The 21,137-nt window shown below is 38.4% G+C and overlaps 1 protein-coding gene across 2 annotated transcripts in view; it reads left to right on the plus strand.

The window, feature by feature from the left end:
* The first annotated feature begins 2,037 nt into the window (after positions 1–2,037).
* Positions 2,038–21,137, plus strand: part of LOC115632031 (CUGBP Elav-like family member 1) — an 86,151-nt gene continuing 67,051 nt past the window's right edge. Inside the window, exons 1-2 of one of the 2 annotated variants that reach the window (XM_030528978.1) lie at positions 2,038–2,079; positions 16,199–17,286. In XM_030528978.1, coding sequence (XP_030384838.1) covers positions 16,487–17,286 — 800 coding nt within the window. In that variant the 5' untranslated portion in view covers positions 2,038–2,079; positions 16,199–16,486. Of the gene's footprint in view, positions 2,080–10,996; positions 11,273–16,198; positions 17,287–21,137 lie in introns of those variants that run through there. The other variant, XM_030528977.1, reaches the window with a different exon arrangement.

Below are 21,137 nucleotides of genomic sequence, written 5' to 3' on the forward strand. Positions count from 1 at the left end.
ACAAACTTGCGGCATTTTCGCTAATTTTTATACGCTGCCACTATTACAAGAGAGTGTACATGCACTGCGCTATCGCGTATGTAACAGGCAGCGCATAATTTTGAATAGATCGATAAAGCTATTACTTACTTCCCACAGGTATTATATGCCCCTAATTAGAGAAAAAAGGGCCTGGTATAAATGAAATAAATTAAATTAAATGGAAAGGGATTTATCTTATGCAATTTCAATAATTTATTGAATTTGTTTTTTTCAATTGAAATCGACATTTAAATAAATTGAAACCCAAATTATAGAGAGTTATAGAGACACCAAGTTATAGACACACTCTTAATAGACAGGCTTAAACTCCAATTACGGAAGTGTGATGATCAAGCAAAGCTACTAACCTGGTTCTTATTTTAAAGTATTCCTAAATAGTTTTTAATTAACAAACAATGTTTCAGAAAATGAGTTTGTTTAGTAAAGTACTTCAAATCGAAAAGTTGGAATATAACTCTAAATAGTTGTTTTTAAAAAGTGGTGACCTAGAATATACAATTTCAGTTCTAAAAAGTTTTCATTACTTTTCCCTTCCCCAAAAGTTTGAACTTTGAATACGATCAGAATTCAGAAGAAAGAATTTGGTTCAAAACAGCTATTTATGAACAAATATAGTCTCATTGGGTCCTTACATTTCTCGACTGTAATCTCAGATTTTTATCACCTTTTCTATTTATATTTTTTTATTTTGCCGTTCTGTTTTGACTTTCTAGCTCTCTGGCAATAAATTTCTACTCTCTAGATCTCTGCTACTATGCACATATGAACTAGAGCCTAGCTCTAGTTTCTCTAGGGCATGTGTTATTCGTACAATTTTTGGCTGCAGTCGTTCTGAATTATGCGAAACATGAAAAGTGTCGCAAGAGCCGTCTTCAGTTGGACAAGTGGAAAGCTTAAATTAATTATTAATATATAAATATTTGCGAAAACTTTAGCACCCACAACGGCCAACTAAAATAATAACAACAACAGCAATGGAGGCAATGTGCAATATTTTTTTAATTTTATTTATAAGTTTTTAATAATTATATTTTTTTATGTATTTGTATATTTCAGAAAAATGATTTTTCGCAGCGTTGGCGTTGGCCGCGTCGCTTTGCGTTGCCTTTGCTGTTGTTGATGTTGCTGTTGTTGTTGCTGTTGCCTTCTCCATGGGGCTGTCTAGTTGATCGGATCGGGGCGGATCGGATCGGATCGGCAGTTCAGTTCAAGTTGGACGTTGTCGCCGTGCGTTGTTCAGCGGTCTGTGCTCCTCCTGTGCGCTCAGCTCGGTTTGCGTGCGCGTCTTCGTTCATCCGCTTCGTGGTGGTGACGTGGGCAGAGCCATGTCGTACAAACACGTATGCGTATATATGTGATATAGTCGTATATATAAGTATATATATATATATATGTACAAGTATATATATTCATTTTATATGGCCTGTGCATTTTTTGGAAATCATGTCACTTGCCGCGCTGCGTGCATTTCATTTACTTTTGTGAGCTGCGCGGAAACGTTCGGGAAAAAGTTCAACAAAAAACAACAACAACAAGTGTTTTTCTTTTGATATTCCAGAAAAAATATCGAATTTAAATATATTTGAGTGCAAAGAGTGGAATTTATAATTCAAAATGAAAAGCATTTAGCGAACGAATTTATGTCCGTGTTTGTCGCCTTTCCTACATTGCCATCATTTATCATTGTTTGTTTTTATTGTTTACTATTGTGCGGCGTATGTGTGTGTGTGTGTGCGTGTGTGTGTGTGTGTGCGTGCGCTCTTTGTGTGAGCTGAAAGATTTGACCTCGCACTTCACCCATCAAGTGAATTAACATAGAGTCGCACGATCGCCGATCATTGTCGTCACTTTGCCCGAACAAGTGACCACCACAGCGAGCCACCGAGCCACCGAGTCCCGCACCACCCTCCCCCCCCTGCAATTTGTCACACAAAAGGCAATTTTCTAGTCAATGCCTTGGACTCGTATATGCAATGCGGAAGCGCAGGCCTACGAAATAGCATAAATGCGTATATAATTCGCGTTTGATTGAGAAAAGTAAGTTGGATTTAAATATACTCGTAAGTACAGATGTATAATACATTTATTTATAAAAGCTGCACTGAAGTGGAGGACCGATTTGACACTCAAGTCTTCTACAAGTATAGTACGTGTCTATGTAGATATATATGTACACATAGTATGTGGTTGTTCGAGCAGCAAAAACATCTTTGGCAGCTGTATAGATACGCCCACACGTCGCCCATTTGGACGTATAACAAATCAGTCTATAGAAACAAGCCCCCTTTTTTATTTTCCATACCTGAAATGGGTATATGGGCATAACAATTTTATAGCGCGCTGCACGGCCGTCTAGAAAAATGAATTAAAAAGCTCATTAAGGTACAACAAAAAAAAAAATGCAGGAGACTGTCTAGCTGGCTTTTTCTATTATTTTGAAAAATTATTCGTTTTCGGGCTTTCGGAGCATAGTAATGGGGTGGTTGTGTGTTGAAATAAATACTTTAAATAACTTAAGGATTCAACTCAGCTGTTTGTCAGAATGTGTTTTCCAAAGGGGATCAGAGAACTTTCCATTTCTTTGAAAATAAATAGCGTGTTGAGGATGTGACAATTAGGTCTTTGGCGCTGCTGGACAAACAAGAAGATACATTTTTCTTTGTTTTTAAATTATTGATTAAACTTAACAGCTAAAATGAAGAAACTGTCAAAACAATGAACTAAAGAGAAAGAATCGTCTTCAAAGAAGACGAAGACAGGTCATGGTATCAGCTTTTGGGAACACACGTCTGGTAATATTTAATTAACAGGCTTCAAAAAGTTAAAGCAATCTCAATCGTTCATGAATTAGACTTGCTTTCTAAATCACCCTATTTACCAAACAATTATATTATTTGGTGGAAAAAAATTCCCCCCTAATGAAGAGGTGGAGTCTAAGATTTCCAGCAACAAGCAGGTCATTCATTTATTTGTGTTTTCGTTGTAAGGTCGTCCATCCTCATGGATATTTGGTAGTACATTAGAAGTTTTTTAAGCGAAATTGTTGCCTTATTCTGCTTGGTAGAGTTTGCGGAATAACGATGACACTATTGATAATGTCCCTTAGCTAACATTTTGTCCAGTATCGATAGTTTCGTTGCCAAATATTTCGATAGAGTATTTAAACATGTTATGCGCCATGTGAGTATTACGGCGCCTCCAAACGAATCTGAAGGCATTTTTTAGCAAAGTGAGGCAAATTCAAAACGCAAGAATATGCTTTATCGAATGTTTTTATTAACAACAATTTAAATTAACTTTTGTTTAAATCGGTATTATGCATTTCTTTGGATAACTTGAAATAGATTTATTTATGTTCAAGCAATATAAGTTTTTGTCTCTTTCACAGATTCTTCATCCAATTAAAAGTAATTTTCGATAGTAGCGATAGTGTTCAGAATAGGAAATCGTCAGAACCTTTCAATTTTTAAAGGATTCACAGTTGATGGACTGAGCTGTTATATCTTGTTCCGATTTTAGTTGCCACTACGATGTGAATAATTTATGGCACACTTTTATTTATGGCTTCGGTGTGGGAGTGTGCGGGTGTGGGGGTGTGTCTATGCCTCTTGGCTGATTAAATATGATCGCCAAAGTGCTTGGCATTTGGTCGGATATAGGCAGAGCACGAAAATAGTCGGCATTGAAAACGAAATTAGCGCCCAGTACGTATTCCAATGGGCTAAAAATACAATATATGAACTGGACGAGCGAATATTATTTATTGGATATTCTTTGGACAACTTGTGCGTGCGGAACAACATCGAACTCAGCGGCAAGATCGTCCGACGGACAGACAGACAGACAGACAGAAAGACAGACAGGCAGACATTGTGGATAAACAAAAGCTGTAGCTGAGCAAAGACGAGGCGTGGGCGCTGACTATTAAAATTCCCAAATGGGCAATATATCATTAACTGTAACGATTGACTGACAAATCAGAAGGGAAATGGTGCTAAAAAATTTCAACATTTTGCAAAATAAATAAAATCTACACATATTTCCCCACTTATGCTTGCTATGTTTTGCATTTTGTTTATGCTTTTTTAGTTGGATTTGTTTTTTCAGTTGACAATTGACTGGCGCTTGGACAAATCAATTAAACTTCAAGCCACTTTCCAGCTGTTGCAAAATCCAATTAAAATTCGAAAGCTGCCACAGAGCTGCCCAATCCTCCAAAAACGAAAGCAATTTGCCGGCCATGTGGCATTTGTTACATTTCGCTTCGGTTTTGTCATTACGGTCAATAATTACCGCAAGCATGTCAACCGAAATTATTGCCTAGATAGATTTAAGGCCCGGCACACAACTACTCTACTCCACCCACTCTGGCCCCCACTTTACGGCTTAAGTGCCCGGCCATGTGTTGCCGCAGTGCCCTTCGCAGCCCACTCTGCCGGAAGTAATTACTCAGCTAAGGTTTCTGGCCACTCAATACCAAATACCCAATACTAGCCTCCCTCCCACTCCCCTCCCCACAACGATTTCTACACATTTAATTTATATTATTTGTGCTTCCTTTTGTCTGTCATTTCCACTCAGCTCTCCACCTGTTCTCCTCTGTCTTGGACTGGCTTTGTTGGTCATTTCGTTTACCTGGCCACCAGGCGAGCTTTATTAGTAATTGTTGTTGTTGCTGCCTTGTCTGAATTGATTGTCCTTTTGGCTGTGTAAGTTTTCCTGCTTGCCGTTGTTGTTGTTGTTGTTGTTGTTATTCAACCACTAAACTGTGTTTTGGCTTCTGTAGCATTTCAACCACATTTTCGTGGTTTCCACTCCTTCGATTTTATAGTTTGATTTCTCATAATATTATCGCCAGTCGCTGCTACGTGTCCTCGTTGAAGTCCTGTTCTGTTCTGTTCTGTTATGTTGTGGCTATTGTTGTTTCATGTGGTTGCTCGCCTGAGCTTCTCCGGACTATAATATAGTCGATGGTCGAGGCGAGTCCAGTTTTGTGGGCTGAGTGTGCCTTTGAGCCTCAGCTTTTTAGAACTTAAGACAAAAATGCTGTAATGTTTACCTTTAAAATCCACTAAGTGTTTTCAAGTGACTGGAAATTAATACTAGGGAACTTATTTAGAGGCATTGCCTGATCGATTTTGTGTAAATTCTTAGCTTGTTTAATGATTCAATCATTCAAACTTAATTTAATTTAATTTAAATTAAAACTTAATTTAATCTTTATTATCGAAGGTTTACTGAAGCTTTCTTCCTTCAAAATTAATGTCCTTTTAGGGGAATTGTTTTTTAGAAACTATCTATTTTCTATCGAAATATTCACTAATTCACTATTCTTATCGTAAAAGTAAATGGATATAACGACTTGTCTCTTAGTTGTGAAACAAAATCAAATTAAATAGATTTAAGAAAATGTAAGCCATACTCTACTTGCAAAATGTTTCCAAAATGTTAGCTGCAAGCAAATGCGAGTAAATATTTTGTAAGCACTTCTCAAAAAAATAAAACAATTTTTCTGCAGCTGCCAGCTGTGCTCTCTCTCTCTCCCCATATCACTCTCTTTTACAGAATTTCAAAAAAATGCAAGCAAAGAGTCTGAAATCGTAGCTGTAAATGAGCTTTAGCAATTGGCATATCGGCAGGGGCGTGGCAAGGATCACAAGAAAGGGGATTCAGTGTGAATATTCCTACAGATCTCATTAAATGAATAGTAAGGTTATTTTTATGAAAAAACTTTTTCAATTATTCATATAGTATGTGCAAAATATTATTTGCTTATGGTAATCTTATTTTTTATTTATTTAATCTAACAATGATTTCTACCTTACATAAGTATGTAAGTATTCTTATTGGTATCCCGTCTACAACCATGCATTTTTGTCTAGCAGTTTCGGCAGCCGTCTATTGATTTACTGTTATTTTATTTCTCTGCTATCCGTTTGATCTTAAAAGAGAGCCACTCTCACGAGAGCGTGTGTTTGTGCAAAGGTAGTTTTTAGTTGACCCATGTCGTCTGGCGTTTCTATTTAGCTAGGCAAAATATTAGTAAATGTTTTAATACTAAATTTAAATAGTATTTTAATAAAATTATGCCATTGTAGTGTGTGTATATGTGTGCGGAATTTTGTGTGTTTCTTTTTGTTTCATCTTGTGCATGTGATTTGTGAAATAAAATTAAAAATATAGTACATATATAAATGGAAATCAATCAATATTGTGTGCATACATCTGTACATACATATGTGTAAGTTAGCAATAATTAATTACATTTTTTATTAGGTTAATTTGAAATTTGTTTGCATGTACACACATACATATGCATGTATTGGGACGGACTCGTATGCCAATGTATAACAATTGGGGCTCATATTTGCAGCGAACAAGTCGACACTGCGAATAAAAAGGCACATTTTTAACATGCAGATCAAATTCACTTGTTTTATTTATGTGTGAAAAGAAAATTCATTTGTTTTAATATTTTTACTTTAAGTGTTGAATTTTTTTGACAAAGCCTTTTTAATAAATACTAGTAATGTGTTTGCTTCAAACTCCCCTTTTATCTGTGTGACTCAGAGAGTGGCGCCCTCTTGTTGTGAGTAGCTGCAGCAGTGCTGCCAATTTGGATAATCTTTTTAGTCAGCTTTGAAATTTTTAAAAAGAGTCAAAAGAAGTTTTGGAAGTTCGTAAGAGTTGGAGTAGAGTAATGTTTTAATTAACTTTTTCTAATATTTCCATGACTAAATGGAAATAAGTGGAATGTTCGCGCACAAAAGCAGTGCATTCAAGCACTCAATTGAAACAAACCATCTCTTCTCCCCATCCTGCTCCTGCCTTTTTGAAATTCAAAATGCCACAAGCAATTCGTTCTCTGGCTTTGCTGTTCTTTGTTATAAATTATTAAATTTTCCGCTTAACTAACACTTTCACCGAAACCCGCTCTCTACACACATGAGCACCTTGATGGTTGGCCAGCACATGAGTGTGTGTGTGGGGGGCAGGGTAACAATTGCTTAAATCCAATTTAATATTGATCGCTGCGCACAGCAAATGAAAAGAAGGACAACACACGACAGCAGGACAGTCTGGTATGTGTGTGCTTGTGTGTGTGTAGGAAAAATTGAAGTGCGGCCCAAGTGGATTGAGGGGGAGGGGAGCTCGTGGCAAAAGGGTTACAAGTTACGACGCATATAGAAGAATGAATGGCGATGGCTAACTGGAAACATGGCTGCGAGAAAGTGTATCTGTGTGGGGCACGCACATACACTGATTTAGTTGAGTGTATGTGTGTTGGTGGAGAGAAGGGGGAGGAGGTGGGCGGTGGGTGGTGGATGGTGGATGGTTGGTGTGCATCGTTTGAAATATATTGCGGGCGTTCAGCGGGCAGGTGACCCATTAGCGATTACGAGTACTATGTGCTTTTCAATACATAGTTACAGAGAGGGAGAGATAAGATTTACAGATTAGATAAAATGATAAAAATGTGAGCAGATAAGGAGCTGAAATAGAATTAAAATAGTTGTTTTAGTTGGGGTGCGCACTCAATTGCTATACAGATAGCAGATTCAGATCAGATGGCATGACTTTTTGTACAAATTTGAGATTTCCAAATTGGAATTTCTTGTACAAACTAGTAGCGATGGAGCTTACACGTTCAACAAACAGAAACGGCCGTAAATTCCTGAAGTAAAGTGCATAAAAAACAACAAACAAAATCAAAAGCAATGAACGAACGCAGTAATCGATGTATTTATTCTTCAAATTTGTTGGCATTTGTTTATTACTTTTGGTTTAATTTTTTGTTAAAAAAAGCACTGTTTTTGTTATTATCTTCTGTAGGATATAAATAATATAAAAACGTATATTTGTAAGAAACATGCAAACTTAAATCTTAAAACTCTGCTTTCCTTTTGACAAACAACATTTAAAGCAAACTCTTTGCTTAATCCGCAGACAGTTTTAATTTGATTTTATCAATAGTAAGTTTCTTTTAGCTCAAATTTTTACTAGCGCTCTTCAAAGTATAACAAATATTAAAGTTCGGAAGGCAAATTTGTGGTAAATTCGACTCAAAATTGGGCGAAACTTGAATTGCACTACTTGCTTGTGAAAGTAAATATTTGGATGAAACTTAAGAGACAGGAATTGGTGTTAGTGTTTGACATTTATTTAAGGAAAATATTGTATTTTTGTTACTTCTACTACCAAATAAAGCTTAAAACTGTTAAAAATTGGAAAGACTCTAGCAAGTTGCAGAATTAAAGCACATACTATAAGGTTTTTCTTTGACATGAACACTAAAATTATATTTTCCGACATGTTGTCTATTTATTGTCTATTTGACATTTCAAAGCTGCTCAGTTTCAAGAGTGTTTCGCTCAATAGTCGCGTGTAATTATCCTCACGGATATTTTAAATGTGCCACGAAATTACCAAATTACCGCATAAGGCTCTTCGAGCTGTCTTTCCGGTCAGTTCTAGGTAGCGGAGTTACATTTAAAAATGCATTAATAATTATTCACTAAAAGGTCGACAGCATATGTGTGTGTGAGTGTGTGTGTGTGACACACATTTTACCATTAAATAGTCGCACATTATAATTTGATGGCACAATGACAAACAAACCAGGGACCCTCCGAGCCAGGTCCGCCGATCCAGCGATTGAATGTCCAGACAGAGTCCACACATATAGCTGAATGGCTGTCTGTTTGTTGGTGAGTGTAGGGCTCTCTCTAACCCTTGTGCTATGGCCTCGTCAAACGGCTGTCCGGTCACACGACCCAAGGCACGCACCCCCCCGCACCCCCCTCCCCCTCCACGCCAATGACCACAACAACAACCGCCACCACCCACCATTAGAAATTCATCGATACTTTGGCTACGTGGCATGTTCATTGGTCTGTTTCACTTTATTTTGTACAAGTATATGTATATGTATATAGTATATATATCTATTTTTTCGTGAATGTGCATGAGATTGTTGTTGTATGCTACACACACACACGCATACACAAACGCGTATTCACACACACATACATGTTCGCTGACAAGTGCTGGTATTTGTGTTTACCGTCGGCCGCTTGTCCGTTCGACTTCGACTGGCAAACTGACAAACTGACAAGCTGACAAACCGACAAACAAACAGATACACATGTACCGAACAAGAGCAGCTCCACTTTGTATTTGTATCTATGAGTTTAGTTCATATTTATGGCCATTATAGTGCGCATATATCGGTCGCTCGCGCGTACGCCTCGCAATGAATTTCCTTTCAGTTGTTCGAAATCAAGCGACTCGTCTCGTCATGTTGCCGGCTCTGATAAGAGATGGGTTGTAAAAACTGGTGGACGGCACAAGTGCGCGAATGTTTATGCCCCAAATGTTGGGTGTATACGAGCATACATACTACGAGTATATCTATCTACAGATATGAGTTTTATGTTTCCTCAAAGTACGTTCAAAGCTGCGACGAGTCTCATAAAACGTGTTCAAGTTTCTGAATGCAATTGTTGTGCCGAGCCACAAAACGCAAACAAATGAGTGAGTCAATGGTTTATAATTAGAAGAAGTTAAGGCGCTTAAATGGCCATTTCAATATTTAACAATCACTTGAGTAATTAAATGAATATCGATCGAATCCTGTGGACATATGTCGCTTTCTATTAAGTTAGAAATGTCATTAGAGTGCGAGCAAAGAAACTATAGCGAGCTGTAAATAATTGATACAATATGTCAATTTTAATTGCTCGCAGTTTTTAGATAGATTCAAAGAACTTGCAACACTGCAATTAATTTATGACATGCCTGGCTATATAAATAAATTGTATTAAAAGAAGACTTATCGAAGAAGGGATAAGCTTTAAAAGAGGGAGAAAGGATATCTCCCCCCTATGTTGCTTAATGAATGCAAAAACACCCTCTCCCTCGTAAGTAGATGCAAGATTGAAGTTCAATTTGGAATCAAAAGGTGCCCTAATTTCTTCGACTGTAGATACAAGTTACAATTTTGTTTATTGGTAAGCGTATAAGTCCGATGGAATGTCCCAAACTTGCAAGTACCTGCAGATAGGTATGATATAATAATTACTTTGAGGAACTGTAGGTTAAACATTGCTTTGTTACTGTGATGTTTACATGAGCCAGAAATGCCCATGGACTGACCTGTACTAGTTTCTTGTGAATAAATAGCTTATACTTATATGTATTTATGTAGAGTTATACTTTCTCAAGTTAGTTTCTGTATCTGTATTCTAAAGAAATTCATGCATTCATTCACTCACTGGCCAAGTATTTGAAATGAAGAAGTGATGCTTTCTTCCATGCCGATTGATTCGTCATCAGCATGCACTTCACTTGCCTGCAAATCGTGTTGTGTTTATATATGGATCTGTGTATATATAGTTTGTATATACAAGTATACGACGCACATGTTTGATCGCACAAACACAGATACACAATGAACAGGCAACTCGTTCTGTGGGATTCGCTTTTCGCGGTCTGCAAAGCCACAGTAGCTGTGAGGGAAAAGAATGAGTCACAACATACAAGTATACATAGCTATCCACAAATATTTGGGTAATGCTTTGTGGGCATTTGTTGGTTACCTGTGCCCCAGCTCCAGGCCTCGAGTCAGAGTTGGAAAATCGGGCAACAGCGAAAGGAAAAGCAACAATAATCGACAACAACAATCAGTGGGCAATTACTAGATAAGCACGCGGTTTTATGCGCTTATCAGCGAGCCACAGATAACGCACACAGGCGCAGCTCTTATCTGCCAGACACACACACACACCCACACACACCGCATATAGAGACATATAGGTGTAAAAGGCAACAGATATCGCTCACCAAAAGCATATATAAATTGTTTTTTTTTTTTTTTTTGTTGGAATTATGAAATCCATTTTAGGGCCGTTAGTTGCGTTTCGTTGGCGTTGTCGTGCGGTTGTCTCTAGAGAATCGAGACTTGAGTTACTGTGTCTTGTGTTTGCTTGTGATTGATGAATTACTGTCGTTCCGAAACACTTTTGTACACCTATGTATATGCATGTGCCGCCAGAAAGTCATGTGCTCTAATGTGTGATTGAAGCCCGAGCTGAAAAAGTGCAAAAGCTTAGATAAACCCAATACCACTTACCGCACCTATGAGTCATCCCTTGAATGTGATGAGCCGAATATATAGCGCGTGAAGTGTGCTCCACAAACGTATATAATATAGTTACTGCTCTTCTTTCGGGTATGTTCCAAGTATTGTGACTTTAAATGTAAAATAAAGCAACGCACCAACCATGCTGAGAAAAAACATAAGGCCTTTTTAAACGGTCATACCAACAATACGCAGATAAGATAAGAACTTTGATCAACAAGTGAATGCAGACATGACGTACAGGCTCAGTGCCTATAACGAACAGAAACAATGTGATGTTTAAGTGGAGTTTGTGGACAGAGCTGTAGGAAAGACACAAATGCTTTCGAATTAGGGGAAATTATTCGCTTTTTCCAAAGTAATTTGTTGCAAATTCTTTAAAAACTATTTTAACATACAAGTTGTTAGAGCACTTGATTAAAACCTGAATTATATTATAAAACATAAAGCCTTATTGCTTATTAGCACTGTTTTCGGATTCTTCGGAGCTTATTCTGAAATATAACCAATTCTGAATGTAACCAAGTCAATGGAACTGGACGCGTTGAGCCAGTTGTTGGGTGTTAAAAATTAAAGGGAATTCATAGCCTTAACTTTTAACTCGGATTTTTCGATTTTGACTCCCCTTTGGCACGCTAGTCGCTTTTCCCGATTTTCATCTTCACGTACTTTGCATTACATCTTGTCAGTCTGACTAAGAAGGCATTGTTTTACAGGCTTAAAACAGACGCTGTTTTGCCAACAAAAAAAATGAGTTTTCTTTTTAACGAGGCGCAGAACTCATCACTTAACAATGTCTCTAGTTGTTAATCAAATTTTGGAGCACAAATTCTTTGATTTGCTTAACTTGTTGGTCATTAGTTAGTTGTCTTGATGGTCTTCAATTCTTTCTGGATCCTCTTTATGACATTCATAAGCGAGTGTGTTGTTGAAATGGCCTGTGCTGCTTAAAAATATGAAGATATGTACCGATTGTCGAAACACTCTTCAATTTCAATTCAAGATTTATATTTAATAATTGTCCTCCTTAGGAGAGATCTTAAATAATGAATAAAGTTTAAAAAAATAATAATAATATATTTGTACACTTAGTTAGTTGCAACAATTATTTGCAATTCAATTTTAATTATTAATTTATGAGAAGGTAGGCCGGTTGTGTATCTAGTCTATAGCCTCTGTTTCGCCGCCTGTCTCTTGATCTGGAAATCTACAGTCTCCAGAATTAGGAATTATTATTGAGAATGACGGATTCTTAAACAATTCTTTGCAGCAAGTTGAGCTTCTCAGGTAGCTGTTCGAAACTAGGCTCCCTGTAGAGCGCTGCTTTATTAAAAAGTTAACAAAATCAATAGCTCCACGGCAGCACAGGACTTACAGCAAAGGACTTACTCGTTTATACACAGATATACACACACTCTGTAGGACATCATGTGCTGTCAACAGAATTGTCACTGTCAAAGTGTTGGGCAGACAGGCAGGGAGATTGGAAGACAGGAAGGCAATTGGGGTCACACACTGGCAGAGCCTGAATGCAAAAACAAATGCCGCCACACTAGACACAGTTTGATAATCTGTTGCAAGGGCAGGCAGCATGCATTGGCCAGGCTGGGGGGTACAGACACAGAAATAGGGCGACCAAAGGCAGAATATTGTCACTAAAGTTAATTAAAAAACAGCCAGAGGCACAAAGTGTGTGCACACGCAGACAAACACAAACACACACACACACACACACGCAGATACACAGATACACGCAGATACACGCAGATACACACAAATATGCAGTCTATGCTTTAATAAAAACAGTGGCCAAAGGCAAGCTCAATAGACTGGGATGGGCGGGACGGGGGAGTGGAGGCCCAAAGCTGCTGGATGTCGTCGCCAGAGCCGCGTGTGTAAACAAAGGCAAATAAATAGAAAAGAGATACTCAATAATCAATAGATAAATAAAATTACAAGGTGACAGGCAACACTGACGACAGCAACAACAAGGATGCCAGCAAGGAAGCGAAAACAGACGCAGCAGCGCAGCATCATCATCATCATCATCGTTTGATGGCCAGGATAAGCGCAGCATGCCGCTGGCACAGCGAATGACTACCCTTGCAAGCTGCCTGTCTGCCGGTCCGTCCGCCTGTCCGTCTGCCCGTCTGTCAGTCTGGCTGTCTGACACGTTTGGGTGCAACAAGCGTTATAGCAGTGCGTCAGTTACACGCGCCACGCCGCGGCAAGCGAATGGGGCACACGAAACGGGAAACAGGCAAAAAGCGAACGCGCGCGTGGAAAGCCAAACGAAAATAGAAAAGTGCGACAAAATATGCGAGCGGTGCAATTTATTAAAAAAAAATATGCTATAATAGAAAAAGCGCTGCGAAATTTTTCGCATGATTATCGCAAGCGGACGAGCGCATCAACTGCCAAACGGGTGTGAAAATTGCTTTAAGCTTAAAGCGTTGCATAAATTTATTGCGCATACGCCTCCGGGTGCACGAAATTGGGCGAAATTATCGAAATAATCAGCAAACAATAACATTGCATATGTCTGAGTGCTGCACATTTATATTTGTAGTAGAGTCGAAATCATATAGAAGGTGTAGATGATATACAAGTGGACCTATTAAGCTTTCTTGCCGTACTTCTTATACACAAAACTTTTTAGACATTTGCAATCAAATTAAAGATAGAAGCTGTACGCATTATACTACACGTATGCGTCTTAAAATCTATAAAATTAGGTTAATTTAAATAAATAGAGCCAGGCGGCCGAGGACTTGGCTAACAAAATACTAATAATAATAAAAATACACACATGTATAGGCTTGTGTTGTTTGTTGAATCCAAGGCGGAAAAGATATTTGAAACTTTAAAAAAATGTCCGTGCTTTCAAGAAAAATAAATGCTTTCTGATACTATGAAATATCTTTATAATTATGCGTATTCTCATTAATAGAATAAATTGCTTTTTAAAACAAAAAATTTAAATAAATTCCTTTATTTTATTTGAAGAGAGTTTGATGTTAAACGAAGGCCAAATACTAAGCGATTAAAAATTGAAAAAAAACGTGAATTAATTGGAAAATAATATTAGAAATGGAAAAAGAAGACTTTTAAGATAAAGATAGAAGCAACATAGGTCCTTAGTGCTGTTTGTTTTGAGCACAAAAACGAAATTGTTGACAAGAACTTAGTTGTAATTTTGAATTTACGATTCGAATGAATTGATATCTTTATAAAAAATGTGACAGTTTCTAAACAAAGGAAAGGGGCACCACTTCGAATGCCAAAAAGTTCTTCGAACTCTGCTAAACATATGCGATATCGCTGTGTAGAGCGAGCATAGTACATAAAAAATGTTCATAAAACAGCATTGATTCTCTCACATACGGGTAGAGTACGAGTATATGTGGTGACACATAAAAAATATTGAACATCCCGAGTGGCTATAAAAAGTTTTATTACGATTAACATTTGTGAGGTTTAGGCGCAAAGCCCATAAACATTGTTTATGTCTTCATCTAATTCAACATGTTTCCACTAAACATATAGCACGAGATTAGATGGCATTAGCCAATCAGTGCAAATTCTAACAGATTTTATTAAATTTTAATTACATGTCGAGAACCGCAGACAAAATGGCTGCCGCTGTGCGCAAATGCCAAAAGCATAGTGTGGCTTGAACTCGCATTTCAATGGCCACATATTGACGAACTAACCACAGTGCTGAGCACTTGACTGTCTGCAATGAAGTGCTGCTTCGATAAAGCACTCCATACCGATGCACACACACACACACACACACTCGCCCTCACATGAATGCACTCGATATGAACAGCCAGAGCTGCCACTAAGCAGATAAGCATTAGAGAACGACACACACACAAACACACACTCATACACACGCATTATGTTGGAGGCCTAGCTAATTAGCTAAATTGAAATCAAATTATTTGTTGTCGCACTTGACTTGCCACAGGCATGGCGCCTTAATTAACGCGCATTGCACAAAAGCCCACATATGATGGATTCATATACCAACACATACAGCCGTGGAAATGTGCCCAGCCTTAAAGCCTACGAATATTTCCATAATGATTTATTCTTCACCCTGTTCTACATCGAACTATAAGCTTTAAGTTTAGGCCTTTACCAGCGTTCATTAACAGTGTTCTCGAAAGCTGCTGACTCAGGTGGAAAGGAATGGGCGAAGCAATACAGACAAGTTGCTGTGAGGATTCAGAGATTGGCTGAAACATGGCTTTATCACTTAACACCTGATTTGAGTTAACAAATAAAACCAAGCACTGAAAGAGAACTATCACCTCAACAAAAGGTGAAGGCAGTTCCACGGCGTCCACTTTCTGAAAGATATATCAGGAGAAATAGAGTTAATTCTTCCCCAATCCATTGGCTTTCAACCATCGGTGAATATTAATAGATTTTCATAACACTTTACAACTATCCAATGGCGATTCATTTCTTAAGTTTTATGTTTAATAATTATAGTTGGTACTTCCTGCATAGCACATTATTTAATTATATAAATAGTGCACCTAAAATTAAGTTAGTTTTTTTTTGTTTGCGAGTCATCTTTAAAAATATTGCAATATCATATCAAATATTACGTGTTAAAGATAAAGTGCTGCAGTAATATTTTCCTAAATTAAAACACAAAGACACAAAGCAGCACCTAAGGAGTACCACAGATATGGGTAGAATCGACCCGTAATCCACTATTAATTAATAGTAATGGAGTTGTATAGCTATAATTCCGTAGTATTGCCACCAAACCGTCAGTCAAGTCAGAAAAGGGCACAATTTAAATGTCTCAAATGGAGGTTTTCAGTTTGTATTTGTTTTAGGGTTCTATATATCTACTTGTGTACCTCTATAAGCTTCAACAACTTGCAACAGCTTACTAAACTGTCTGTAAGCTGTGGCTTCAGTATTTTGCTGATATACATTTTTGCTTTTTACGCTCGTGATTAATCTTTCTTACCCACCATTGTTTCATTACAGATCAGTTGTTAAGCACCAACCACAAAGTGGGCTTATAAACAAACAACAGTGAGATAAAATTGTGATAAGCCAGCGAGCGACGGGAGCAAAAATAAAAAAATAAAAAACAAACGAAACATTTTTAATAAAACTAAACCGCAAGTAAATAAAAATCAAGTGAATGTGCAGCAGAAAAAACGCCATAACTTGGCTAAATGTAGTGGAAGCAACAGCAGCACTAAAAGTAATTAGGGCCGGCAACAATAACATTGAGATTAAAAAAATAATAACACCGAGTAAATAAAACAAATGATGCTGCAATCTTTGAAACTGCACGCGGATAAACTGAGCGGCATAGCAGCAACAACAACAGCCAAGGACAACAACGAGCCAGTGGCCGGCGAAGTGCCAGCAACAGCAATGCTAACGGCACCTGTTGCAATGCTTCCTAATGGTATGCCCAATGGCAATGTGTATAATTTAAATAACAGTGGCAATTCAAATAATAATAATAATAACAGCAGCAGCAGCAGCAGCAACAGCAGCAACAGTGTGGATAATAACAATTTAAATAACAATAACAACATACAGCTGCAACAGCAACAGCAGCATCTGCAGCAGCAGCAGCAACAACAACTGCCGCCAGCAAAGTATTTAGAAAATCTGACACCCGCAACGGGCGCCATTGCGGCCGCAACAACTTTTACAGGTGCGGCAAAAAGTTTTCATCCCTACTCGCGCCCCAACACCAGTCCCAGCAAGCCACCAGCAACAGCAATAATGGCCACCTCGTCCTCAGCCGCGCCAACGACAATTGCCAAATCGGCAGCAGTGGCTGCTGCTGCCGGCCTGTCGGCAACATTGTTTGAAACACTTTTGCAAAACCAAATAAATTCCAATGCAACAACGGCCCTGCCACCACCGCCTCCAACAGCAGCAGCAGTGGCAGCAGCAACAACAACGGCTGCAACAGCAGCAACATACACCGCGCCAACCACAGCGTTGCTGCTGAATTCCAGCATTAATTCCAGAACTTCATTAGCCGAACCGAATGCTGCTCTCGGAGTTGGAGCCAATGGCGATTCCGACTCCACAAACAGCCAAAATCGGTGAGTTGCCAACCCCCCTTTTTTATTATCCCCCTTTTTTTATTATTGTTATTTCAGCTAATGACTGTCATGATTTGGTTTGTAGTCTGTGTGCTTGCTAATGCTTGCCAGGAATTGGCGATTTTGAATACCACGAACAAAAAGCAGGCAGCTGAAAATATGTGTCCGAAATTGTGGCAGAAAATTGAAAGCAAATGCAGGAAAAAGATCATTAGATTACAAAAGTTCAGTCCAGAGTTTCACGATTATTTCTTTTATGAAACCTTAAAATGTTTGCAAAGTCCGACTTCCATGCGAAAGTTCGCTAATATTTAAATCCAACTTCTTCGGGCTTTAATCGTTACACAAACCCTAAACAGTTGGCGGACTCAAGAGCAGGTAGAAGCCAGGCAAATGACTTAAAGGGTGGCCCAAATAGTTGTTGATTCAAATGATATTATTTGAAATTTAAATAAAAGTATTTTAATCATTAGCAATCAAATGTCAGAGCACTTATATCTCAAATGGCAGCTAGATCGCTGTATAGAATCTCTCTGTAATGTTTAATTTCAGAATGCTCTTTAATGTGCTTGCCCCGCTCCAGTTATTCAATCACAAGAAAACTTTGTTGCACCAATCACTCCAATGATTGTTTGATTGATGATTGATAATTGAAATTGTCAACGAAACTATGTCGGCTATGCTCTCCAAATAGTTAGTTTCTGATGTCCTCATGGACTTCCTCCACTTTACAGTGCATTCAGTGAACAAATAACTTGCCTTTCCTTGTTCTATCTGCAATTTTTCCAATTTTCTTTTCTGAATTATGTTCATACTTTATATTAAAAAAAAAAAAAATATATATATATATGTTAATTTTCATAAGGGGAAATAGTTTTCCAACATTTTACTTCTGTGCCAAGAAAAAATGACAATACTTGTAACAAGAAAATATTTATTTTTCATTGTGCGCCATTTTCCATTTGCCAGCTTCCCCTGAGCGGAAATTATGAAGAATTAGAGCGTTCTGGCACAGCTATGCCACTCGTATATGAAATGGCGGCAAAGAAATTCAATTAAATTGGAAGACAATATGCCAAATATCTGACTAATGATAATTGGCGTTGACATAAATATTATTAATTAGCAATGACGGCCAGGCTAATAAAGCCATCAAGGGATATATATTTTCACATGATACTACCCCATCAAGCAGAGCTCTGATAAGGCTAATGATCATTGCTGCCCATTGTAATTACGAAATGGTTTTATCTGAACGATAAGACGATGGCACCGCCTCACTCAACCCCAAGTGGTAAACATTCGGGAAACAAAGACCGCGCAGCTTAAAAATGCAAACACGTAGAGCAGCTGAGTTCGTTTCACTCCAAAGGCCGGAAGCAAGTTTCAGCTAAGAGCCGTGCAAGTAAAATGTTTCGCTGCCATTAAATAATAAAGCAAGAATATTAAATTTATGTTGGGTCATTTTTATGAGGACATGCCGGCTGCTAACCGATGCCGATGCCGATGCCGCAGTGCTGGCCGCTGGGTCTGCGAACAACGCGTCATGCTATCTGCTTTGACTCTTGGGCCGTTTTCTATCTGGCGTGGTCTGGTCTGGTGTGGTGTGGTGTGGGCTTTTGTTTTTGTTGTGACAGACGCGCCATAACAAACTGCCATCATAAATTAAATGCCACGTCACTGGTTTGTCGTCGTCGTCCTCGTTCTCGTTCTCGCAGTCCCTGGGCTCGCTGCTCGCTGCTGGCTGGACGCTGGCTTGCCTATCTCTGAGGTGTTGGTGGCGCGTCAAGTTCTCCGTGGGGTGTTTTTTTTTTGTTTTCCAGTTTTTTTTGCTTGCATAACACTAGTCGGCATAAGTTGTTGCCCGCGATCTTTAATGCTATTATTAATTTTGAAGTGGAATGGTGAAAATGTGCTTTGCAGGACTGCATCGTTACTTTTTTTTGTTTAGAGTCTAGATTTGCTTGTTAGTTGGTTTTTGCAATGCTTTATAAATTTTTTTAAGTAGGAATTATACGTTTTTATAGCCAGACCTTTGGCCATATCACTTATTATAATTTATTATCTCAGAAAAAAAAAAAAACACTTAGTTTCCTTTACATAAGATATGTTAATAGAAGGAGCCATAATGCGAAACATCTTTTTTATGCTAGGTATAAAACTTTTCTAATCATTACTGGATAGAAACACGTGTAAGCTTCTGCACATGTTGGGCTTCGAGATTGGCCGAGGACACGCTTGTTACGCCTATTTTCAAGAAGCTCTCGCAAATAGAATGCTCTTATACATTATCTAGACAATACAAATGGATAGACTTTTTTGCTTGTTTATATAAACAATTGATAACTGAATTAAATAATAAAATAAAATAACTGAAAAGAGCAACCCCAATATAATATACATGCACATGTATTAAATATTTTATTTAGCTTTTCCTCAAACTGCATTCAGCTTAGAACAATTTATGTTACCTAAGAATAATTGATTACCTTAATATTTTATATTTATGTTGCAGTCCTCATTTATCTGCGTACGCATCAACTTAAATGTTGTAAGATTTTTAAACACACAACAGCATGTACTATAGTTGTCCAAAAAGGGAAAATTCAAGCTAGCTGCGCAGTCAGAAAGTCATTTCCTAATTCAAAATTTTGTGACAGCAGCTAAAACGTTTTGAAAGCTCGCACCCACCACACGTTCCCAGAGCAGCCCTCGAACGCATGCCGCAGGCGATTTTCTCATTAAGCTCGCGCCACACTTTGGAGCGCATTTAAACGAAACTGAATTATTAATACACCAACCAAACCATCCAGCGCGCCGGCGGCATTCTCGCAGCTCAGACACTGTGCCACAGTCAACCACTAACTGGCAGCTAGTTGGCTACCGCATCCACTTCCACATTCACATCCGCAGCGGCATCAGCATCGGCATCCGCATCCGCGTGTTGATTTCGATTTGGGAGCGCGCTGACTGATTCCCCAGCGGCTGTGGCTGCCGCCGCACTGAGACGGCTGTGAAAATTTGAAAGCAAAATAATTGCCTGGTGGCTGTGCGACAGGTGCGTCCCGCCGCCGTCTGCCATCTGCCGTCCGCCGTCTCTTCATTGTCGTCCTCTAAATATGTGGCACGCAATAAATACCAGCGAACGAATATTTTTTCTCTCTCTCTCCCTCTCTCCAATAAATTGGGCGCGCTGAAAAGTAGGCAACAAAAACGCGCTCCATTTTGATTTACGCTTCAGGCTGCGCCATCAGATTAGCCTTAGCCCTAGCCATAGCCATAGTCCTAAACTCTCCATTACACCCCGGCCCATTTGCATATAACTTGCAGCAAAAATTTATCACTTTGACAGCAACAATTTGGCTGCGACCTCGCCCTCGCCCTCAAATAGATTGAATTTGTTATGTTTTTACGCTCGCCGTGTACGTGACACCGCCTGCCATCAGCCACCTGAGGCAGCATTCAAATGAGAAGAGCTTGGCCCGGTCACATGCATTAAGATGTAGATTATGGTTTGCCATTTACATATTCTAGCAGTTCATAAATGTTGCAGGTGCGGTACTCGTATTAGAACATTCTGACAATTATAGCAATTTTTTTTTTGTGATCGCCAGCCTTTAAAAAGAATGCTTCATTTTGTAATTGTAATTTATTTTCATCAGCTTCATTTTGTAATTGTAATTTATTTTCATCAGCTTTAAGTTTTAATGTGAAAACCGAGGCAAAAACTTGATAGAGTCTTCAAAGAGGTTGTTCTTTTTGTTCCCAAAACATATTCTAGCAGTTCATAAATGTTCCAGGTGCGATACTCGTATTAGAACATTCTGACAATTATAGCAATTTATTTTTGT

Source organism: Scaptodrosophila lebanonensis, unplaced genomic scaffold (assembly GCF_003285725.1).
Source record: "Scaptodrosophila lebanonensis strain 11010-0011.00,11010-0021.00 unplaced genomic scaffold, SlebRS2 tig00001412-arrow-pilon, whole genome shotgun sequence".
Classification (NCBI taxonomy): Eukaryota; Metazoa; Arthropoda; class Insecta; order Diptera; family Drosophilidae; genus Scaptodrosophila; species Scaptodrosophila lebanonensis.